Source organism: Camarhynchus parvulus, chromosome Z, assembly GCF_901933205.1.
Source record: "Camarhynchus parvulus chromosome Z, STF_HiC, whole genome shotgun sequence".
NCBI classification, from domain to species: domain Eukaryota; kingdom Metazoa; phylum Chordata; class Aves; order Passeriformes; family Thraupidae; genus Camarhynchus; species Camarhynchus parvulus.
This window is the reverse complement of record NC_044601.1, coordinates 59,383,082-59,408,774: the sequence shown is the minus strand read 5'-3', so window position 1 is coordinate 59,408,774 and position 25,693 is coordinate 59,383,082. Positions and strand designations below refer to the sequence as shown.

General features: G+C 43.0%; 1 protein-coding gene across 1 annotated transcript; it reads right to left on the bottom strand.

The window, feature by feature from the left end:
* Positions 1–8,520: 8,520 nt before the first annotated feature.
* Positions 8,521–24,193, bottom strand: SLC45A2 (solute carrier family 45 member 2). The gene is made up of 7 exons (XM_030968996.1): positions 23,693–24,193; positions 22,423–22,599; positions 18,775–19,100; positions 14,867–15,010; positions 13,522–13,645; positions 12,486–12,691; positions 8,521–8,745 (listed from the first exon to the last, which is right to left on the bottom strand). The coding sequence occupies exons 1-7, from the start codon at positions 24,129–24,131 to the stop codon at positions 8,521–8,523; spliced, it is 1,641 nt and encodes a 546-aa protein (XP_030824856.1). The 5' UTR covers positions 24,132–24,193.
* Between the last annotated feature and the right edge of the window lie 1,500 nt (positions 24,194–25,693).

The window sequence follows — 25,693 nt, the reverse complement described above, 5'->3', positions numbered from 1 at the left end:
CAGTCCCCTTCATTCCCGTTCACGACTGTCTGCTCTAAAATTGATTATTCAATTGAGAGTGTGCACAGAAGCTCTGATCTCATTTGTATCCCTGAGCTGGAGCAGGAGCAGATATGGGTGTGGTGCAGCGCAAGAATGTTAGATTGAGAGCTTGGAACTTTTTAGTGAGGGTTTTTCCTTCAAAAGAGAATTCCTATTTTTCCATTTTAAGGGAGTTACTGAACATGTCTTTTTATCATGATGAGAGCAGTTAAAAGAATCACTTCTAGGTACAATCCCAGTAGCAGTCAGTGCCATGAGTAGCCAGTTAGCTCATTCCCGTGCTAAAGTGTAGCTGATAATACTCATCAGCAGATTTCCCTATGTCTGTCCTTCCCAAAATCTCAGAATCTTTCCCAAAATCTTAACTATAAAATATAGACTCACAGGATGGCTGAAAAAATTGGGCCAAAAGTTCAGCTGCAGGCAGAAGCAGTTTCTTCAGTTAACATTTTTTTTGAAACATTGGCTTCCTGATTGGAAAGGACTCATTACTATTCAGTGTGGAAAATCACAAAATAAAGGTATCTTACTCAGATACTAGCTCTCTCCCTTACTCATCCATTTCTTGGGATAATGAGATACTGTTTCTCCAAGGACTTGTGTTTTCCCTTCAGATCAGCTGAATGAGTATGGTCAGTTGTACAACGGCCAAATTACCTGTTTAACACTGACTTCTAAAATCACTTCTCAATGAACCCTCCCACTTTTGCTCAGCTGAACCTCACACTGGATAAAACTGGAATCTTGTGGAAAATTACTTGTGTCTGTATTTGTGAAGAAGTCTGATCAGCACACTGACATCAGGTGGGTGATTCCCACACCAGGGGGTTATGCCACCATTCAAAGGGTCCTTAATGGGCTGAAGAAATGTTGTGACAGGAACCTCAGGCATCTGCACTAAGGGGATAACAAAGTCCTACACTCTCTGCACCAGCAAGGGCTGAAGCCCAGTTCACTGGAAAGCTGAGAAGGAGCTGGGGACAAGGTGGGCATGAGCCAGCAATGGGCCTGTGCAGCACAGCCCAGCAGCATCCTGGGCTCCACTGGGCAGGACACTGCCTGCAGGCCAGGGAGGGGCTCCTTCCCCTCTGCACAGCCTGGTGAGACACATCTGGGATGCTGTGCCCAGTCCTGGGCAGGTTACCCAGTTCTGGAGTATTTACCAGGGAGGCTGCAGTATGATGGAGGGCTTGGAGCATTTGCCATGTGAAGGGAGGCTAAGCTAGAGGTGTTCAGCCTGGACCTCAGAAGGCTTTACCAGTGTGTGTAAATATCTGATGTGGGTGGGGATTAAAGATGAAATCAGACTCTTCTCAGTATTGTCCAGGGAATGGACAAGAGGGAATAGGCCTTTCAATTCCATCATTGAAATGTAAGAAGAAAAAAAAAACCTTTCAAATGGTGTGGTCAAGCACTGGAACAGGTTGCCTGGAGAGTTTCCAACTTTAGAGATGCTCAGAATGTGACTTAATGCTGATTGTACTTCTTTAGCAACCCTGTGCTGAGCAGAGGCAACCCCAACTATTCTGTGCTTTTGTGTGATTTTCTGATAGAAAATAGATTGCTCTGGATGTGTCTTTGTTCCAATACAGTGGAATTAGCATTAGTGTCCGTCTTGCTTGATGTTTATTCTGAAAAACCTCTACAAATTTTATGCCCTCAAATCATCTACTACTGTGTATTTCAAATCACCTATTCAATGAGTTTTAAAAGTGTTTTAATTGCTTTTAATTTCTGCTGAAATGGTGGAGGGAGTTTAGAGGAAATGTAGTCTTCCTCTTGCCCATCAAAACTCACTTCCTTCTGAAATCCAGTCCCTTGTTCATAGGCCAATCCAGTGATGGATACAGAGGTATAGAGAGTGAACCATGAGGTCCTGAAGGTAAAAGACATCCTACAGCTGTAGTAAATAACTGCTCGGTTTGTAGAGTGGATCGTAATAGGGAAAAGAAGAATCTGGTTTAAATTTCAGATCTCATTTTTAGAGATGTAAACTGAAATATCGAATTTTGAGCACGCTTGGTATAAACTAATTCCAAGGAAAATACTCCAAAATGGAAAATTCCTATCCAGAAAAGAACATCACCCTTTGATAAGCTGCCATCTTTTTCACAGAGAGAATCATAATTCCAAAAGCTGTTTTATTGCCATGTTTTGCAGTGTTATGGTAATCTAACAATGCAACAATATTTGGGAAATATTTCTTAAAGGCCTTCTTATTGGGATTGGGGTGTTTTGTTGGAACTGCAGCAGTTATTAAAGAAAGAAGTGCCTCTGTGGAAACTGAATAACTTGCAAGTTGCATTGCAGGCTAACATAATTATTATTTTTTTTTAATCAGATCTGAATGTTGGAAAAACCCCAAATAATCTGAGATACATTTGCATTTAAGTAGTGATCTGCCAGCCATGCAACTCCAGTGTAAAGCTCCCAGACTTCAGCAAAAGGCATCTCTGTCAGAAACATTTCCCTTCCCTCTTGTCACTCCTTAGACTCCACAAATCTGCCGCTTGTCGCATTTCCTTCTCACTGTCTAAGGAGCAGAGGGGCCTTGAAAACAGAGGTATCCAAGACTCTGATGCTGCCTCCCTCTGTGTTGCCCCCATGTCCCCCCACCTCCTGATGCACTTTAGCTGAGCCAATGCCACAAAAACTCCTCTGCCAAACAAGCGGGGAAAGGCTGCACTGCAGGATTGCCTCTTGGCTTCAGCACTGAAGGCTTCCAAGGCCAGATCCTGCCATGAGTTTGATGCTAAACGTGTCCATGGGGGGCTCCCACCACCACATGTCCGTAGGGCAGTGCCTGCAGTGCATCAGGTAAGCGGGCTACAGCTGGGAACGAGCAGCTTTCCTTGGCTGTTTAAACATAAAAAAGAAGAGAGAACTGGACGGCAGCAGTGCCCCGAGGTGAGGAACCCGTGGAGGGGACAGCGGAGGGCAGGGCAGGGAAGGGGACAGCAGAGGGGACAGCGGTGGGCAGGGCTGGGCAGGGCTGGGCAGAGCTGGGCAGGGCTGGGCAGGGCTGGGCAGGGATGGGCAGGGATGGGCAGGGCTGGGCAGAGCTGGGCAGGGCTGGGCAGAGCTGGGCAGGGATGGGCAGGGATGGGCAGGGCGGGGGCTGGGCAGGCGGGCAGGGCTGGGCAGGGCTGGGCAGAGCTGGGCAGGGCTGGGCAGGGATGGGCAGGGATGGGCAGGGATGGGCAGGGATGGGCAGAGCTGGGCAGGGCTGGGCAGGGCTGGGCAGGGATGGGCAGGGATGGGCAGAGCTGGGCAGGGCTGGGCAGGGCTGGGCAGAGCTGGGCAGGGCTGGGCAGGGATGGGCAGGGATGGGCAGGGCTGGGCAGGGCTGGGCAGGGATGGGGGGGTGGCTCCGGAGGGCGCAGTGCTGGCGCTGGACAGCAGGGGGCAGCCGAGCACCCGGCTCCCTCCGGAGCCTTGGGAATGGGCCTGGGAATGAGCCTCGGGAATGAGCCTCCCCAAAAGCTCCCCGTGCTCCGGAACCTCACACCACGGGAAACAGAGGGCTTGCTCATCTCAGTCTGCTGCGCAATCCAGTGTTCCATTGTTCTCAAAGTAAAGAAATTCTTCATGTTCGGGTGGAACTTCCCATGCCTCAGTTCCTGCTCATTTTCTCTTGTCCTTTTGCTCAGTACCACCGAGCAGAGCCTGGTCCCTGCTCTGACCCCTCCCTGCAGACACCGACAGACATTAAGGAGGTCCCCTCACATTCATCTCTTTAGAGGGTGAACATGCCCAGCCCTCTCAACCTTTCCTCACAAGAGAGATGCTCCAGTCCCTTGATCACCTTTGTAGCTCTCTGCTGGACCCACTCCAGGAGCTCCATGGGATTTTACTGAGGAGCCCAGAACTGGGCACAGCTCTCCAGACGAGGCCTCACCTGGGCTGAGCAGAGGGGCAGCATCTCCTCCCTTGGCCTGCTGCCAATGCTCTTCCCAGTGCACCCCAGGACACCTTTGGCCCTCCCGGCCTCAAGGGCACTGCTGGCTCATGGACAGCTTGTTGTCCACCAGGAGCCCCAGGTCCCTGTCCTTCTGTTTTCCAGCAGGTTGGGCCCAGCCTGTACCAGTGCCAGAGGTTGTTCCTCCCCAGGTGCAGGACACTGCGCTTGCCCTTGTTGAACTTCAGACAATTCCTCTCTGCCCATCTCTCCAGCCTGTCCAGGTCCCTCTGAAGGGCTGCAGAGCCCTCTGGGGTGTCGGCCACTCCTCAGCTTTGTGTCATCAGTGAACACCCTGAGGAGGCCTCTGCCCCTTCCAAGGATTGAGGTGAGACTGACTGGTTCCAGTTCCCTGTGTGCTCTTTCTTTCTTGCCTGTTTTGAAGACTGGGTGACATTTGCTTTCTTCCAGCCCTCAGGCACCTCTCCTGATCTCCATGACCTTTCAAAGATGATCATGAGCCCCCTGGCTATGATGTCTGCCAGCTCCCTCAGGATTTGTGGATGCATCACAACAGGGCCCATAAAATTACAAATCACTTTTCACAGTTCAGTCTTGAACAAGTGACCCTGAACATTTTCCTCTTAAATTAACAAGATGGAGCAGCTAGAGAATGGAAATGAATGCTGGAAACTTAGAGGGGAAGATTTTGTTTTATGGCTCATTTTTTATAGCTTTGTCATGCCAAAAACATTTACAGACATTTTCACAGCAGATACTTCCACCCAATCCTTCTACAGTTCAAAGATATCAAATGTCACCATTGCCACATTCACTTGCACCATCTTTTGACATGCTGCAGGGACTGGTAGTGATTCATAGGCACCAATGTGAAAGCTGTGAGTTCTCCCAAGGCGAAGACATTTATGATTCATGCTGGCTTGTGTAGCCTTTCTGGAAAAAAATGTTTATCTTCCACAAGCCACCTGAGTTGCTTGTTTACAAGCAAGTCAAAGAAACTTAATGAGAACACTATGAAACACAGAATGAACACTGAGAAAAAAATCAGAATACTTGTGACATTACTAGGACTTCAAGTCCTCTAAAGAAGAGTCCCGAAGTTCCTTTAAGGATTTGCTTGCGTCACATGCCTGCTTGTTAAAGGGGAGTGAGTGGCAGATGTTGGTAAGAGAAAGAAAAAGGGAAGTGTCATGAAGATAAGGTGACAGACTTGTCTCCTGCCTTGCTCCGCTCAGCCATGACTATTTCTGTGAGAGTGGGAGGGAGGAGGGTTGATTATCACAGGACAGCTCATCTTTGAGAAGGTTCAGAGGAGGGATACGAGGATGATTGAGGGACTGGAGCATCCCTTTCATGAGGAAAGGCTGAGGGAGCTGGGCTTGTTCAGCCTCCAGAAGAGGTGACTGAGGGGGTGTAGAGTCTCCTTCACTGGAGACATTCAAGAACCCTCTGGACACAATCCTGTGCCGTGTGCTCTAGGATGGCCCTGCTGGAGCAGGGAGGCAGGACCAGATGACCCACTGTGTTCCCTTTCCACCTGACCTATCCTCTGATTCTCTGTGGTTTGTCTAAGTGTATCATTTACATAAACATGATACAGAAAGGATCTTTATTTATTTGATTTTATGTATATGGAAATAAAACCAGATGAGAAAGATCAGGCACAGGGTACTTGTAACTTTATACTCACACCACTCCTATAAAGTTGATGTTAAGTACAGTAAATAATCATACTGATCATGGCTCAAGTCCAGAACTGGTGTAAAAGCACAGAAGAGGTGGAACTTCTTAAATTAATAGCATTACAGTACAATCCTTCAAAACCTTCAACATTTTTAATATTTTAGCATTTCTTTTGCTGAAATAAATATTTTATCCCCTTTCATGTATTAGTAATATATTATATTAGTAACATACATTAGTAACATTTCTATTGCTAAAAGAAATACTTATTTTATCCAGTTTTATGAGTTAGTAAGATTTTATATTGTTTTCAATAACACTTGAGATACATTTTCAACTTCAGAATGAGCACCATGATTATTTTTGTTTTTGTTTAGACACTGTTTTCCAAATTGTATATACTTTTTTGTCAGTTTGCCATTTCAAATGAAGACTCATGAAGATACTGTCTTGAAGTCCTGGGAACAATACAGGATGTTTTTATGGAGATTTCCAGAGAAAAGACGACTTTAATGTTTCTGTCGTCTGTAGCCGACAGTGGATTTTAAAGGGAAAGATCATGAGGTCATGAGGAATGATAATATGAATTCCTGAAACAATTTTCTCTGAATAAATCTGTAAATAAAAGCACTGATATAAATGATCTGTATATATTCTCACTTCTCTCTGCAGGTTTAGAACCCTTCTTACACTGCCACAGATCTGTGGTTCCTTTGTGGGCCTGAATCAGTCTTCTTTGTGTAACATCTTCTTTGTGTAACAGAGCAGGGATAACATTGACCATTTAAATGTTAATGTTCTAATGGTATTAAACCTCAAAGAAAATATTGACAAAGACATGGTAAACATTGCAAAATTTCTTTTGCAGCCTCACAGTGGAATCAGAGCTTTATGACCTCAGCTCCTAGTGCACAAGTTTACATGATGCAGTCCTGTGAAACCAGATCACTTCCTCCTTTATCTGTTTTTATGGCTCCATAGATGCCTCGCTCTTCCCTTGAAAATTCATCCTCCCAGGAGATACGGAGTTAATGGAAGTTAGTGACTTAATGATGGCATAAAGATAATTGGGAAGACAACAATCTTTCATTTTCTGTCTTCCTCCTGTTTGTGCCTGTTGAGGCCCTTGTGCTGCAGCTGTCTCTGCACCTACAAACTGTTTCAAACGCAGTTCAGGAGCTCTGTCTTCTCAGTCTTTCTCTTTCACGGGTGTGAAATGAAGAGCCACAAAACAAAAGAAACCATGAAATGTGGCTTCTTCAAAAGGCAGGAAGGATGCCGATGCTGTGGTGAGGTTTGCCATGCAAAAGCCCCTTTTGGGCCCTCAGTGGAGACAGTCAGCATCAAGAAAAGCTATCTGAGGCTCCCACAGGCTTGTTGAAACTAGTAAGAATTTACCTAGGGGAAAATTGGTTTTCCTGAGAATATGTGACTCACTCTACTCTTGAAAACATAGAGAAAGGATGAAGCTGATGCATCTCTGCAGAGGCACTTGATGCTGCAATGTAACCATTTATTTTTGGTGTTGTCAGTTCATGTCTTGCAGAGCTTCTAAGAGCTGATAAGCTCAACACTGCATTTCTCTGAACAGTGTTGATGATACATGTGCAACAAAAACAACCATAGACACCATACTTGCCCATAGTCTCTCAATGTTCATTAACAATATTGCATTAGCAGATGGCTTCAGGTGACTTAACATAGTGGATGGATGTGACAGTTTTCAGGACAGAGGGAGCACAGCATAAATACAGTATATTGCTTTCACAAATAGGTTTTCAAAACTCTGGCAATATTATAAAAATAAGAAAGAAGCTTCATGTGCAATAAAATACAAATAACTGGGCCTTTGTAATTACTGTACAGTAATTCCTGATAGTGCTTTGCAGAACTGAATTCCTCTACAATATTCTGTAGAGAGCAAATGCAATTTCAGGCAAAGCATGAAGGACAACAGAGAAAAGAGAGATGCTACTTTAAGATAAATGCTGTCATATCCAATGTCAAGATTTATGTAGTCAACCAGCCACCAAATTCTTCCATTGGCCAAGTTTATTTTTTCAATTACAGCATCAAAACTGAGAGGCCACTTTTTAAAGAAGGCAGAATTGGCAGCTGTTTCCCACAGACAGATTTTTAGGTACCTACACATGGATTTGCAAAGCAGCTTTAGGCAGACTTTCCTGACAAGCTCAGTCAGTACTTTCACTTCATTCATACAGAAGCAGTAGGATTCAGTACAGAATAATTACTTTACAGTAATGCTTTTAAACAATAGGCTTCAATCTTTTTTATATTCCAGTAATTTTTCACACTCAAATCTGCTTTTGACAGTAGCTGGTAATTAACTGATCCCATTTAGCAATGCCACTAATGATAACAGAACTGCACCCTGCATGGCCTCTGACACCTGTTTGAATCTCCTGCAGCTTTTGACTACTGGAGGGAACAGCCCCCAGCTTAGGATGCTTGAAGAACAAGATAAATAAAAACTTTCTTCTAACTCTGTCCTTTTATATTACTTCAATTTATCACATTCTTCATCCATTAACTTTCACAAATTGGTAATGAGGAGTTCCATAATGACTCCTGGTGTAGAGCATCAAGATACTGTGGCCACACGCACCATCATCACGTGCCACAGCATGTGAACACACTGTGGGGGAGTGTGTGTGTGTGTGTGTGTGTGTGTCCGAGGCATAAGGCAGCCAGTTCTATCAAGTCTCCATTTCATAAAGCTCTGGAATTGCAACTGATCCAAGGAGGTAAGAGAGGATGACGTGTCAGCAGTGTCAGCACAGCAACAGCGCCAGTGCTACTGACCCAGACAGAAAACGCTCCCCTGGGGAGATCCCTTCCGACGGCTCCTTGCAGCCCTAGTCCACGTAGCGAATGCAGAAGGCCACAAAGCAGCAGCCAGCCAGTGCCACTGTGGATGCCGAAATGATGGTGACGGCGCTGCCGGCCACGCTCACCAGGAGCCCCAGGCCCACACCCAGAATGATCTGGGCCAGCTGCACCATGCAGGTCAGGGCGGCACAGTCGATGCCCTTCCCTCGCCCGTGCTCCCCTTCTTGCTCCCCTTCCTGCAGCTTCTGGCTCTGCAAAGAAGCACAGAACAAGCTCCAGAAACGGGGCAGTGTCAGCAGCACGCAGCTCTTGGCCGAGGCATTGTCACAGCCCCGAGGCAGCAGGCAGGTCAATAGCTCCCTGCTCCCCTTCTTACACCACAGAGATTTTAAGTAACAGTAATTTTCCAAGCTTCCACCAATTTTTTCTCATCTGCAGTTTTCCCCTCTGTCTCTTCTCTTAAGGAAGTAATTGAAAATTGACAAAAAAACCCCCTATACATTATTTTCAAGTTCAGGTCAACTTGAGCTCTTTCAAACTGACATTAAACAGTACAGGTCATCCTGTCATGAATAATTTGGCTCTGACTCATGGCTGAAGGAGCCATACTATCATATTATCAAAGAATCATCACAGAATCACAGAATGGTTTGTATTGGAAGGAACTTGAAAAATCATCTTGTTCCAGTGCTCTTCTTGTGAGCAGGGACTCTTTCCAGGGTGCTCAAAGGTTCATCCAACCTGGCCTTAAACACCTCCAGGGATGGGGCATCCAAAACTTCTCTGGACAAACTGGTCCAGTGCCTCACCACCTGCACAGTAAATAATTTTTCCTGATATCTAACCTAAATTTACGCTCTCTAAGTTTGAAGCCATTCCTGATTGTCCTACCACTATGTGTCCTTGTGAAAAGTCCCTCTCCATCTTGCAAACTCCCTTCAAATACTGGAAATCCACAATTGTGCCAGTCTGAAGCCTTCTCTTCTCCAGGCTGAACAATCTCAATTCACTCAGCTGTTCCTCACAGGAGAGGTGCTCCAGTCCTGTGACCATTTTTGTGTCTCTGCTCTGGGCTGACTCCAGCAGGTCCCTGTCCCTCCTGTGCTGGGAGCCCAGGGCTGGATGCAGTGCTCCAGGTGGGTCTCAGCAGAGCAGAGCAGAGGGGCAGAATCCCCTCCCTGCCCTGCTGCCCACGGGGCTCTGGATGCAGCCCAGGACACGTTTGGCTCTCTGGGCTGTGAGTGCCATGGCTGGGCCATGTGCAGCCTCTCACCCACAGCACCCCCAAGCCCTTCTGGGCAGGGCTGCTCTGGGGCTGGTCATGCCCAGCCTGTGCTGCTCTGGGGCTGTTCATGCCAGCCTGTGCTGGTAGCAGCCCAGTTGCAGCACCAGCACTTGGCCTTCTTAAACCTTTTGAGATTTCCCTGGGCCACTCCTCGAGCTTGTCTGGGTCCCTCTGGATGGCATCCTGTCCTTCAGGTGTGCAATCTTTTCATCAATGTCGTTAAAGAATATACTGAATCACACTGGTCCCAGTGCAGATCCTTGAGGACACCACTTGTCTCTGATGTCCATTTGGATTCTGAGTCATCGACCACAACCCTCTGGATGTGACCAACCACTTTCTTATCCATCTAAGGGTCCACTCATCAAATCCATCTTTTTGCTTTACAGGGCAGGATGTCGTGAGAAACCACATCCAAAGGCTTTACAGCAGTGCTGATGTGTCCCACACACATATAGGCAGGAACCTGAAGTTGTGGCTCAAAGCACATAAAGAAAATCAGTACTAAAATACAAATGTAATACTTTTATTGCCAGGATGAAACCAACCTGAAAGCAAACATCCAAACTAGTATTCTTCTACACTGCTGAGGACCACTTTAATTACTAATCTGTGTATCTGCTATGATATAAATAGCAGAACAAAAGCCTTCATTTATTATGTACAAGTGTCTTGCATATTAGCACCCTGTGAGGCTGGTGGGTCACTGGAACAGGTTAACTAGAGGGAACTGCTCAAACCAGAACTGGGGCTTTAGGTTGCCCTCCTTGAAAAGGATCTACATGATCTCTGGGAGTCCCTTCCTCCACAAAGAAATTACGCTGTTTAACTGGGAAATTATGTTATAATTGACTTATTTATTTTCTTCCTACACAGGCTGTTAAATGGGGGAGATTGTATTCCAACAACAAGAAGTTCCCACACTGCAGGCCGGCGGCAGGCACTGTGGTGTTCTGGTATCCAAATTCTCTTAGCCATTAACATGCTTTTTGCTTTTTGCAAACCCTATTACCTTGCCTTTGAGCTACACAAAGCTCACAAGTACTGGAGACAAACAGTCTCTTCCTAATCCAGTAGAAAAAAAATTGAATTTGGATCCTAGGGAACAGCAGCACAGAACATGAGCTGAAATGGCAGCATTATAAAACACAGCACACGATTTTGGTAGAATGCATAGTGGGGGAAGACGTCTGCTCCTTGTTCTGAAATGATAAAGCCCCAATTTTAGACACTTTGAAAAATAAATTGTATTTATTTTGCTTGGCTGTTCCCAGTGTTCCTATGTGGCAGTAGTTCTGACCACAAATACATGAACTGTAAATGAATGCACTCTTGTGCTTGACGTTTATGGGGGGTTTTTTTCCTGTCTGGTACATTATAGAAGATTTGAGCTAAACCTCAACCCATTAATATAAAATCTAACAGAGAATTATATATCATTTAACATCTGTCATAGCAGACACCATACATCAAACAAGAAACAACTGGTTGTCTTTTAAGTAACACATTAATATATTGGCCTATTAACTGTAAAGTTCATGCACACTTTAGCTTATTTTATTTCACTTCTGTCTTGAAACAGATAAAAATTTTGCATTTACTCCTCCTCTCTGAGTTGGCTGACCTGAGGTAAGAATTGAGATTTCACCCTAACCTGGGCTCATTCGCAGTCTTTTGTTTTGTATTTATAACACATCATTCCCTGTTGGAAGGAGCAAAGAAATTAACCAAAAAATTATTAATCATATATATGAAATATTTAATCATTTTGAGACCTCCTCCTAGCATTCAGTAGAATAATTAAAGAGTTCATTTGTGTTCATCATTCAGAAGGTGCTGGTGAAAGCTGTACAAAACAGTAGGAAGTGTTATCTAGCACTTGATCTAGCCCTCTGCTGCTTAAAACTATGTTTTATGTGGTTTTCCAATGGTTCAACATTGCCTTCATTAATTTCTTCAGATGTTCCAAGATATACTGCAAACTTTTCCTAATTTCTTCCAACTCTCCTTAATCTTTCTTGTTTCCAGCTGTTTGACTAACTTAAGAGACTTGAGAGGACTTTTCCATTAAAGAACTCAACACTTTACAATACATGAGGATCGTGCTGTGCCCAGTAACATGACACAAGGGGTTCAAGTTTTTCCAGATTTTCCGTGGAAACAGGATTTAAAGCCATGGAGGATGAAAACCCAACCACAGACATTTAGAAAAATAATGAGAATGTGGTATATGATTTAATACTGAACTATGTAATGCTGTTTCTACTTGAATGGCATTTGTTTATTAGCTAAGAGCTTTTGTAACACTTTGCAGTTAACTAAAAATTCTGACAGCCTTTACAGGCTTGTTATTAACCTCAGGCCCTCAGAAGTCCTCTGCTAAGGTGGCTGGAAGGAAGGATATAAGGAAGGTAGGACTTGAAGACAACACAAGGGGAGCACCCTGCTTATGCCTGAACATGTTCTGTGATTGGCTTTGTTTCAGATGTGATGATAAATAATTATTTGTTTCATGGAAGGCCTGTTTGGAGAGTTTGGAGCTGGGATATTAGCTCTCTCTGTCAGAAACTTCCCATTCCTATGTGTCATTATTAATAGTTCAAAATTAAAATTAAATCTGCTCCTTTCTATCCAGTTTACCCCCAAAACAGGTTGAACAGACACAGACAGATATAAAATTAATGCTTCTTGGGACATTGCACTCACCTCCTCCTCCCTGTGGTACTCTGCAATGAGGTGGAATGGCACTGTGTAAAGTGTGCTGGACATGACTCCAAAGAGTGAACAAAGAGCCAGAGTGGAATAGACATTGGGAAACAAGCCAATTAATCCAGTACCCAGTCCAAAAAGTAGGTATCCCATGAAATAAAGTCCCTTTAATCCTATGTATGGCAGAAGGACTTTCTGCAAGTCTGTGAAAAGAAAGTGAAAATGCTGATACGATTAAAAGAAATAGGTCACATTTTATCAGGAAGTTTCTTTTAAGGAAAAAAAAAAACGTTTTATTTTGTAAAATGCAATGAAGAAGATAATCTTAAGGATTTTGGAAGTTACCTCAAATTATTGTAGGTATAAACTTGCCAAAGAATACTTGCTCACACCACCCAGAGCTCAACCTGCAGCTTGCACTGCAGCTGCACCCAGAGATACTTGTGCGGAATAGAAGTTCATCCACAGAAGGACTACACAGAAATGCCTGCATTTAAGCTCCAAAGGTGAAAACATTTCCCTCAAGCCTCTTTTAGATGCTCAAATCAACCCCCAAAAAGCTACTTATTTGAGATTTCAGATAATGGGATTTTTAATTCTTGGGAAGAGTTACGGTGAAATCTACCTGGGGAGCTGTGCTAGCATGTTTACATATAATTTTGGAGAGCAAGACTGAAGCTTCTGGCAAGACCTTCTGCACAGGGAATGCAAATGGGGAGAGGTCACCTTTGAGAGCCCACAGCTACAGCATTGCTAGGTGAAAGAGCACTTAAGAATTTAGTGTGGCATTTATTTTCAGAATGATTTTCAGTGTTCAGGGTCAGTTCATGTGCAGAACAATATCCTAATTCCAAAGTCACCCCTCATCATGTGGTCAGGAACTCTTGGTGCTAAGATATGAGTTTCTAACAATGCTGAGAATGTAACATTCCTTAAAACTTTAATGTAGGACAAATTCCAGGGAATTTGGCATCCCCTTATGGTTTTTGGCAAACAGCAAACACAGTGTTGGAGTTTATTCATGGGTACTTACACGAATAGACTGATGAAGAAATTGCATTGATGCACAGCCCCCAGCATCCCATCTCTACCCCTGCTTTGTAGGTCAGGTAATGTGTGGAGTTGTGAGGTGCATAGGGATTCCCGTGGTACACAACCTGAAAGACACCACAAAAGTCACAGAAGGCAGGAATGGCACCATGTAGGGAATGCCTCCTTCTCATGGGCACAGGCCCCATCCCTGGTAAGGAGCACCCAAGAGATCTGTTGAGCAGTGTCCTAACCACCCATTTGTAATTCTCCAGGTTTCACACTCTCATCTCCTGGACTGTCACATCCCAGGCTCCACCTCATTTCTTACCCTCTGCCTTTTCCTGGACTGTCTATTGTACAGATTTTTAAACCTGCTTATTTGCTCTTCTATCCTTTGGGTGTCTCACTTCCAACTAACTTTCTCTCTTCTCTCAGTCGTCTTGCCTTAGTGTTTCTTTCCCTAATTTATTTACAATTTTTTTTCTCTTTCAGATTTTCCTCAACACACTCATTTTTCCACACAGTTATTCTTGTATTCAGTTACTTTTCTAGACAAGCAAAACTTTTTTCTTTCAGTTGTTCATCTACGCTGCAGGGAAAAAACCCCTCCCACTTGCCTTGCCTGAAAAGACAAAAAAGGCAAGGAAATGGGAATACTGTGTGGAAACCACGGAAGAGTAGGGAGTGGCAGTGAGAGATTTGTGCCAGGACCATACTAGTGCTCTGGAAGGAAGGAGGCAGACACAGCCATACAGGCAAGAATCACTGTCGAGGACATACAGTCCCTGGGAATGGCACGGAAAAGGCACCAGGGGGTGTTGTGAAGGCAAACAGCTGCTGAGAAAAGGGATTCAGGACAGACAAATGCAGGAAGATAAAACTTTCTGCTACCAAGTAGCTCCCTGTGTGCACAGAGCGGCATGGCCTGAGGCCAGGGAGGCTGCAGTGCAGGTGACCGGCTTTGTGGGGATGCTGCACACACACCAGGACAAGCCCAGCTGCACCCAAGCACTGTTCCAGCCAGAAAACCTGCCCAGCTGGGAGCAGCTCTGAAACCAAACCAGAAAATTGATGTGTTTGGACCAGCTCTGAGAGCTTCACTTGGAATATTTAGACAGAAATAGCCTTACAAATACTAAAGGTTTTCCCCAGTGATTTCCCCAGACAGACTTGGAACAAGGGCCTGACCTTAATTAGCTGGTTTACAAAACTATTGTTGAGCCATGCAGATATAAATGGCTCTGACACCAGTGTCATTTCCTCAGGATAGTAACACCATTTCACTTCTTTTGGATGGAGGAGGAGATGCTACAAGGAAGGAGTAGTGAGAGTATTTTATGCTTTACCTGTCCCATGAAATCCGTGAAGAAAAGCATGTTGGACAGGAAAGCCATCCATCCAAAGAGGTGGCTCACACACAGGCAGCGATAGTGGGATGGCATGCTTAAAAGTGTCTTCAAGAGGGATTTAAGGGTCATCTGCCTCTTTTCCTAAAAGCAAATAGCCAAGAATAATACAGTGTTATTGTCCTGAATGCTAATTAAATAGCTGACAGCAAATGAAGGAGGCCTTAGTAGTATCTTTTCATTGCTAAACTTCCAAAGTCTTTTATTTTTTGCTAGGAAGGGTTGCTTGCATACTGAGTTTTGTTCAGTTTATAAAATTCACAGGAACTATAGAAGAGATGGAGTATACCAGCGGGAATGTAACATTTTTTTCCTCTTATTATCAATAGGACAATTATTTACATTTAGAATAACAGGGAAATTTTCTGTCAAAGCAGACTCAGAGAGTAAAAAAAAAAAAACAAACCAATGAACCAACAACAGAAACAACCAGGAACAAAATTTATTTCTTTATAGAGACCATCAGCTTTACACTGAAAATTTAAAGCTTCTGCAGAAGAAAGTTGTGCTCAAAATACTTCCTGAAAATTAAAATGTGTCAGATTTCTGAGACCTTTTATTCCCTTTCCATTCTATGTGCTAAATTCCCTAGGAAACTTCCTTTTCTAGGGAAATTTATACCTCTTCAAGCATATAATGAGCTTTCCACTATGCTCTGTCCTTGAAGCAGGGTGAAGCTGTGGTTCCCCATGGTAGCACACAGAGACTGTGAGCTCCAGGATCTGAACACCTCATACCAAGGGAGAAATAACTCGTTTTGTAATCAGAACTTAATTGGTGCTGGTTAACAAATCTCACTGATGAGGAAAATCAAATTTTCTCACTGCCTTTAATGCCCCCTGTAATCTCCCTCCTTGTCTAAGCCCTGTGCCCCAAAACTCTCAGTTTCTTCTCCAGTTGCATTCATCAGATCATTTGTATTACTATTTTTTTTAAACTACTGTAGGTGTGCTAGCTATCAGGTATTTTTACACATAATTCTTCCTGTATTAAAGCTCCTGCATGGTTCACTGCTTTTAAAGAGAAAAAAAAAGATACTATTTTAACTGTGTATGATGGAAAACTTAAAATTTTCTCTGAAGATATTTTAAAACAGCAGTGTTGGGAGAGATGGTAAGGGAAGATGTATGTTATGAAATGTGGAAGAACTGCAAAAGTTATGCTAATTTACTCAAAATTCCTGGACTGGATCTTGTCTTCAATTTGCTGTAAAATGTCATTTTTTCCTTTATTTCTTCAGTCTTGTATTTACTTTTCACAAATCTCCTTTCCTTTGAACTAGGCTATGCTGCGAGCTACTCTATGAATAATCACCACATATAAAGTTGGAAAATACTTTGCTTCAGTGTGAGGTTTTTAATCCTCATAGGAATGCCAAAATTCAAGTTGCTGACTTCCACCTTGGACTGTATATTGTCCAAATCCCTTGGAATTTGGCATCACTGTCTTTTTTTAAACAGGGTGAGCTTTATATTCTTCTACAATTATAAAAAGAAAACAAAAGAATTCCAGATTGACTCATTAGTGTTATTGCAAGGATAATTACTATCGTTTGGCTTGGCTTTATTTAGTTTGCAATTCTTTCACCCTGCTTTTTAAAATAGCCTTTCCAATCAAAGTTTTAAGATAAGGTCATGGAATTACAAAGGACACTGCAGTGATTACAAACAGTAATTGACAGCTAGATAGAAATGTTTTCTTTCTATTTAGATATTCCAGAAAGTGGAAATGGAAACCAAAAATCTTTAATGCATACATTCGAAACATACCAGCACACAAACTGCATGCTAATTTAAATAATGTGCTGAAGTTTGAGGCTCTGTTTAAACTCCTTCTCCTTCAAAAGCTCAGAATACCACATAATCTCTACAAAATCACTACAACTCAGGGCATAAGATGATAAGAATACAGAGGAAGCAATATGACTCGGGTTTTATGGCAGTGGACCCTGAATAATTTGGCACCATTCAAAAGAATACAAGGCTAATTGCTTTGGGTGTCTGTTCATACTCTAACAGGTCAAATCTCATTAATAATCACGTTAGCTATTAGCATGTGAGAACATAGGCCTTAATTTAGAAGAAGTATAGCCATGGTGCCTGCAATTAAAGAAAGAGACAGAAAAACAGGAAGCCAAACCATTTCTTCAAGGAAGTGATTATGGTAATGAATGGACTCAGCAAACATGTGCCACAGGAGACAGGTCATTAAAGCAGTGAGTGTCTAGAATTCATGCACACAAAGAAAGGCACATCAAAGAAACATGAGACTGATCAAAGCACTGGGGAACTCCAAGAGGCTGCCCAGCCTAGGCAGAGAGGAGGGCAATGGCACAGGCTCGCCACCACAGCTTCACCTCCGGTGTCAGACACGGAACTCCACATTTCTCATGTCACTGACTCCAGGGAATTATTTCTTCCCAAGGCAGAGGCTACCCTAAACCAAAATCTGCTCCCCCCACTTTCTCTGCATTGCTCTCTCATCTTCATTTGCCTTCTCTTTTTTTAGAGCCCACATGGTCCAAGCAGTTGATCAGGCTCAGCATCTCTGACAATTTGGAAGAATTTCTGAGTGAACAGGGCTGGTGAAGGATGCTGGCTGGGGAAGCTCAGACAGCACCACAGTGATCTTGTCAGATTCTGCCCACAGCTGTTGCCTTGCTGTCTGCCCCACTCCGTGTTTGCCTGGCGTTATCATCAGGCAGTGCTCATTTCATATGTCTTGCATCTAATAATATTGTAATAATTTAATAATATTTTAATAATTTCATAATATTTTTCTTCCAGTTAGAAATACCAAGTGCTATTATAAAACAAATTACAAATAGTAAAAGATAATAGATGCCTTTTACTTACAGATTAAACAAGAGTATTTCCTTCCTACTTATAACTGTTTGTACATGCTTAGTACATTTTACCTGATTTATCAAACCTTTGTGTCAGTCTATCAAGGATTGATATGCATAATGCCAAGAAATCAAAATGGAATTAAAATGAGAAGCAATTGTGTCACCACTATTGTGTTATACTTTGTTTACCTAGGGTACCATGAGGTAGCCATGAGGATTTCTAGCACTAAAAGTCATCAACCAAACCGTAAAAACAATCATCTTTTCTCAACACCATATTAGAACTGGGCTCTCCAGATATTTTTCTGGTAGATTCACCTCTTCCTATGTGCCTTAGGTTGAAGAAATCTCTCACAAAAATGCATCAGAAACAAAATAACAGTGAGGATTTAAAAAGTACTCACTGCTTTCTCGCACCTCAAAATTTTTTCAAAGGCTCAGCTACAATATTGCTCAAAATAAAACTCAAACTCTGGTAGCAAAGTAGCACTGCTGTAGACATATCAATTTTAAACACATTAGTGCTCAATGAAGTGTTGAGCGGCAGAATACCCAAATGTCACACATTTCACATGTATTATGTACAAAACCATGTGGACTTCAGTGAGAATTAGAGACCTACATCAAAGATTAATGGTCTGTAGTCTTTGTCCACAATTTTATGCTAATTATATCAAGACTAAAGGACAAAGTAATCCTATATACAAAATTCACATGAGGAGGACATCAAGAGACTGACACTGAGCAGAAAATGGAGCCAGGTTCTCTCTCATCCCTGCCAATGGATCAATGCCTCAGAACTAGCTGGTCTCATGCCTCTTGCTGGCAATACCTTCTAAAGAAAAAAAAAGAAAAAAAAGGCAGGCAGACTTTCTCCTGTCTCTGTATCCTGGTGGAGTGCTCTTTTCTGTGCCTGTGCCTTACAAACAATCAGCATTAGCTAATTAAGGGGTCTCCAAGGATGCAAAGATAGAAGCTGTAAAGTTACCTCTGCACTCACCTCTGTGCGTGACACAGCCGCGCATTTCCCTGGCTTGGCTGCAGCCTTTATTTCAGTACACGTTGATTTTAAGGGACCATTCCTTATTTCCTCCTCTATCGAGTGGTATCTATGGGGTTCAGTCTCTTCCAACAAGAACTTTGCCTCGTCATTTTCATATCTGAGTGGGACTTCAGCAATACTGCACAGATGTACGGTAAGGCAGATTATGAAAACCAAGGCTGCGAAGAAGAAAATCACCTGGAATTCTGATGCCAAGGTATATCCTAGTAAAGTTTGACCCCAATCCATAGCACCTGTAAGGTAACCCAGGGCTCCTCCCAAACCTACAATGGTGGGAGAAAAAAAAGGAAAAAAAATGTCTACTGGCATTGACAAACTAAACAAAGAGTACATAATAGCCTCAATGCCCTCTAGAAATCAGGGAATAATCACTCTTCAGATATTTATCACAAGAAATACTGAGCTAAACACATATATGAGCAGTTACTAAAACATCTCTTGAAAACTGTCCTCAGATCTGTCAGGCAGAGCTCTCTAGAAATAGGCTGAACACACAGCAAAATAGGCTCCATCTCTTTTTTTGACTCTTTCAAGCTCTATTTTCTTTGAAATGGTAAATAATGCAAGTAAAACTAAATTAAATCCTACAAGAAAAATGTGGTTTTCTTTTTTTATTTTCACAGAACAAACATTTTTAAAATTGTTTTGAGAGTTTCTATAGTTTAGAATTTATAAAACGTATTTAGCTTAGTCCAAACAGAAATACTGCCTCCATGTGAATTTTTTCTAAAAAAGGAAATAAACCCAAAGGCATTGTTTTCTACTTATACAAATTCAAGCACAACACCACTTGGTAAAGAAAACAGAAAGGAAAAAGTATAAGCATGTAATCCCATTTACTAATTTTCTCAGAAGAGGTAGACTAAAGGGTAAAATGAGAATGCTACTTTGTTCCTTGATGTTAATAAATCCAGTTTTCAGTCAGTTTGGTTTTTTTACAATTCTTCTCTTTGTTATAAGCGCACACAGAGATGCACAGGAATGTGCCCTCTGTTACACTCAGCACAGAGCTCTGGTGGGGGTGGCACCTTTGTTGGGTCCTTACACCTTCTTAACCAGGTGACTCTGGGGGATGGATGGATGCATGGTTGGGAGTTCCATGGGATAGGCACTTCCCAAGAACTTAGAAGCATTTCTACCCTTCTGCTTAGGAGGATTGATAACAGTCTACAGCAAAACCCTGCATCTGACAAAAACTAACAGCACCTGCACTTGCTTCCCCAAAAACCATGGGATTTTGATTTAGTTCTGGACTTTCTGTACCTTCTTTGCCCTCCTGGGTCTGATTATGGCCCTCCTTTATTGTGCACGATGGCATTTCACAGGGGACTGTATCCTTGCTTGCTCTCATAAAAAACAATTACACTACTAATAGCCTTTTAAAGGAAATCTACACAATGTTATTTTCAGTGTATGCTTGCAGACAGAATGTTTGACATTAGAGAAGGATTTTGCATGCTGTTTTGAAAAAGAAGCATCATGATATTGGAATGCAGTCTGAATGTTGACAGTTGAACGTGTGAGCTCTTTCTTCCACTTGAATAAGTGGCCATGGGTTTCATAACTGCAGAGCTATCAAGTTTCATGTTCAAACCCTAAACTGAAAGCAAAATGGGGAGTAAAATCTCAGAAGTATATAATATTATATATAGTATATATTAAGTATAAAAGGAAAGAAGGAACTAAAGCAGGAAAAAGAAACAATATCTAAAACAGAACCTGGACAAGAAACGGGAAGATTGTTGTCTGTCTATCTAATAGGGATAAAATGGAGAATGATAAATGTAAACTGTAGGGAATTTATAATAATGTTGCAGTTTAGGGAAAACAAACACCAAGGCCAGTAAATTACTGGAGAAGACTGCCTTGGGAGGCTGTACAACTCCTGTCAGGGGAGGATTTCAACACCAGACCAGGGAACTTTCAGTTAGGAAGGCTTGAGATGAACTTGCTGTGGAGAGCACAGGATGTTGATCCAAGTCACACACTCTGCCCCATTTCTGTCTTATTTCGTGTTATTTGTCTCACATCCCTTTTCACAGATCAGTACACTGAATCAGCTAAATCTGTAGCTTCAAACTTGGAGACTTTTTAGTATCATCCAAAAAAAATTGCAACCAGAGTTGTGCTGAATATACATGGACACTCACTCCTCTCTTTCTAGAAACAAGTGATCCTTTAACTTTTATCTGTTTCTAATGGATAATACAGATTTCATTCCCATGTGGCTTCAAGCTTCCCTTATAAACTGTGTTCCTGGATATAGGCATTTCATGTGTCCAAAATCAGCCTTTATCAGTAGCTGATACACCTCCCTCCTTGAACAGTAATTGTAAGTGAGTAATTGCTACTGGGTTTACATGTCTCTGCTCCTGCTGGGGGCTCAGTAGCCACAAAAATCTGCTGTAAAAAGATTGCATGAATTTTCATGTAGTCTGCTTTTTATCTAGTGCTTTCACAGGGGTTGCTCTCAGACGTGGCAGGAGTTTCCTCCCGGGTCACTCCAGATGTACACAGCCTCACGTGTCTTCCCTGCGCATTTCCTCAACACAGGGCTCACATTGTACAGATGATTCCATGGCATCAATGCTCAGGGGTTGGGATGGACCTTAGAGATCATCCAGACCCATCCAGGGACACCTCCAACCAGACCAGGCTGCTCAAGGCCTTATCCATCCTGGCCTGGAACACTGACAGGGTTGGTCAGCTATCCCCGGAAAACTTGTTCCTGTGTCTCACCACCCTCACAGGGAATAATTTCTTCCTAACATCCAGCCTAAGTTTCCCCTCATCCTCCTAAAGAAGAGTCCCTCTCCAGCTTCCCTGTGGCCCCCCCTTCACATACTGGAGGGTTCCTACGAGGTCTCCACACAACCTTCTCTTCACCAGGCTGAACAGCCCCAGCTTTCTCAGCCCGTCTTCATGGGAGAGGTGCTCCCTTATCAACTTTGTAGCCCTCCTTTGAACTTGTTCCAACAGTTTTGTGTCCTTCTGTAACTCAGCAACATTCAAAAAAATGTACAAAAGCAAATGAAGCTGTTAACTTCATTTGCAGGAATTTGAACTGAACCACTTGGTCTTATTTTGTGGGAATTGTGGATTTCTGAATTTTACACAGAACTCCTGTTTCTATGCAGCACATACTGGAGCACTGCTGAAGAATCGGAATCAACTGGTATATGCAGCTCTTGCTGTATGTCACATGACAAGTCAAAAATGTTATTTTTATGGGCAATAGCAATGAAACAAGCTGCATCAATTAATTTTTGCCTCAGCAACAGCTTGAAAAAACCCAAAACAAACTGAACAAACCCTATTTCACATTTTAAAATAACTAACTACTCTTAAATCATGCCTGTGTTGCTGTAATTATTTGTGCCTGCAGCCTTCCTCAGAATTTTTGTAGCAGCAATCACAAGTTACTGTTCTCCAGAGTAGTGAAAACCCAGCAACAAAAGTCCTGTGACTGAAGCGCAGGATCAGATGGTCAGTTAATTCAAGATTAGAAACACAGTGAGGATAAAACCCAAGCAATTACCTTCCCCTCCTTTGAGAGGCAGGGAGGAAAAGAAGGGATCAGTGTACCTGTAAAGAGGGCGTGGTAATGCAGACCCTTCTCTTTATCCTGATGACAGCAGACATCAAATAAATATGCTTTGATTGGACCATCAATAAAATCAGCTGCAAAATCAAAAAGTACTACTCCCAGCATGGTAATGACTATTGCCCACGTCCGCTGCTTGTCTCTCTCAGCGATGAAAGCTAAAAAAGAAAAACACCCTCATTCTGACAGCAACAGTGCCATGTTCTGCAAAACCACATTTAGTCTTTCCTGATGCCTCAAAATCTAAACAACTGGTTACACAGGAGAGTCCAGTGACACCAGAATCTCATTGGAGAAGCAGGAGAGCTGAGTCTGTGTAGTGCTGAGCTGGGCTAGGCTGACTTACTGCCTTGAGCCAGCACATGCTCAGAATGCTTCAAGCTTCACAACCAAGAGCATCTCTATCCTAAATCTATTCCTTAACGCCTCCAAGGCATGCTCTGGCAGCCGAACACATGTGTTTTGTAATACTTTCAGTTTATTTTCCTTGTCCAATCTTTATATTGTTTTGGATAATCAAGAGTTGACTGTAACATCTCTCTCTGGATCAATGAAATCAAGTATATTCAACATCAATAATATTTAGGAAGAGAGAATAAATCAATCCGTAAAACACACACCTCCCCCATCTGCCTAGTCAGCAACAACTTTGTATCAAGACTTTAGGAAGCTGCATCCCAAGCCAAAATGTAACAATATGGATGTCACTCCTATTTGATTTTGCTTGTTTCAGCTGCAACTGAGTTTTCAAGAAGTTAAGGATTTTTGTTTTTCACCAGCACAACACGAGTCAAGCCCGTGCTGCAATAATTGCAGGTGAGTATTTTGAACACTAACCCATCTAAAACAGGGATGAGCAGGGATTCAGTTTGGGTATGTATTACATCACAAAAACAATACTATCATTTAAGCTAACAAGGTAGAACTTAGATCATAAAATCTTCTATGGCCTAAGCAAATCTTTACCTGTAGGAGCTTATCGGGCAACCAAACCAACATACAACAGACTGCAATCACATGCACGGACTACAGAACACTATGCACAGGGTACATAACATGCAGCCTTAGAATTGAATGTACACAGAGATTACAGGGCTCCCCAGCTCCTTCAGGGCACCCGAGCCACATGATACCAAATTTTAACAGTGCATTTTAGAAAGGAAAAGGGGAACCCCTCTCCTTTTTCTGATTTGAAAGGCTAGGATGAGTTTTGTCTGTCAGCACAGCACATGACACAGCACCCTCACTCACCTGAGATCATCACGTCCCCATTGAGGTACAAAGCCATGCCTAACAGCATTATGATGCCCAGACCCAGAATGTAAGGTCGCCTCCTGCCCCAGCTACAGGTGCAGTGATCACTGGCTGAACCTACCACGGGCTGCAGCACGAAGCCCAGGATAGGGCTGATGAGCCACACGAGGCTGTAGAGGCTCTTGGGCAGCCCTACACTGAGCAGCACCGGCGTGACAAAGGCGGCCTCCACGGCATAGCAGAACTCCCGGCCGAACATGGCCATGCTGTGCATGATCAGCCTTCCCACCGCTCGCCTCTTGGGCACCGCTGCTCCAGTCCTCACCACTGCCTGCCTCGGAGCCTCCTCCTTCTCTCTGGTGCCATCCATGTCGGCCTTGGCCGCTCCAGAGGCGGGCAGGAGAGCCCCGTGGAAGCTCTCTTTCGTTAAGGTCATGGCTCCGGCTGCGAGCAGCGCCGTGGCAGGCTGGTGCTGCCTGCTCCGGCTGACATGGGGCCCAGATCATATGCTGGGTGGGATCGGTCTGTGCTGGGGGAGGGACTCACATACTTTCATGGCTCTGCGATCACAAGTTATGCCAGGAAGGGGGCGGGGAAGTGTGTGTTCACATTAGCTGATTTGAGCTTTTGGGCGTCTGCACTGCTCCCGACTATCCACAACTGAGGAATTACTGTTTACGCATGAAGCACACATACAACGGGAACATACATCACATGGTCTGGAAGCAGGATTAGCCAGACACAAAGCTGTTCCTCTTGCTGTAAGATCTTGCCGTAAGATGGCAGTGACACCAGGAACCCAGTCCTCATCTTCCCATTCAGCAAACATGAGCATCAGACCATTTCCTGCTGACTAACCTGGGGGGAAAAAAATCCGTATCTCTCTGGAAGAGGATTTCAAGGGACTTCATAACGATGAGTAAGTGAACCTATCCATTGCCCTGGACCCTTAGAGGCAGATATTACGCTTGGCAGGAATCTGTCAAGCAGCAACTGATGAGTACTTTTTTGTATGTGCTGTGTACTACCCTCAAAATAACTGATTATTTCTTGGTTTCTGAAAACAGAGAGTATCAGAATTACTTAGAAGAGGGTTTTTTAAACAGTCTTACTTGCCAGGGGAAGGTCTTAAAAGAAACCTGTATTGACCTTACTCAAACTGTACCTTTCAGGTTAGCCACCTGAGGCAGGCAGCTGATCCAAACTACCCTGAAGAAACACAAGGTTTTAAATTGACATCAGTAATTCTGGTTTCAGAACTTATCCATGAGGGACATCACATTTGACAACACTGATTTTTCTCCAACACAATCAGATATATCTGGGACTAAGAAACTTGTCAAGCCCTATGGCAACTGTGTATAATATTCAGTAACTTACACTAGACTATCAGCCAAGTGTTTTTGCTGATGATTTGGACAACTTGCCAGGACCTACTAGATAATTCTTGCTTCCAGGCTGTGGTTTATGTAGTAGAATGTAAAAGGTTTTCTTATGGTAATAATGTTGACATTTTTGCCACAACACATTATGATGCCCAGACCCAGACATTTTAACATTAAAATGGGTTAAAGTATAGCTCAGCTTTGGAACCTTTGTAACCAACAAACCAAACTTCAAAATTATCAAAACACCCAACCCTTCATGTCATAACTCCTCACACATTGGACAATACTGTAGTAATGCCATATAATTTATTCTTTTTAAAAGCGTATTTTATTTTGTCTTAAAAGAGATGGTTTCAAATGAAAGTTTAAGTTTGAAGGAAATGAAAACCAAATAATCATTGTTTAAAACCTGCACAGCAAAGTTGCCTACCATTTTTCCATAAGGAGAGAAAAGGATTATTAGTTGGCAGATATTTTAAAAACAAAAAAGTTTGATTCTGAATTTAGTTTCTAGCCAAGGTGATATTCCAAATGTAATATATAATAAGGAGACTGCAATGAGAAAATGCAGTCAGGCTGTTAAATAGATCAACTTTGAGATAATAGCTCT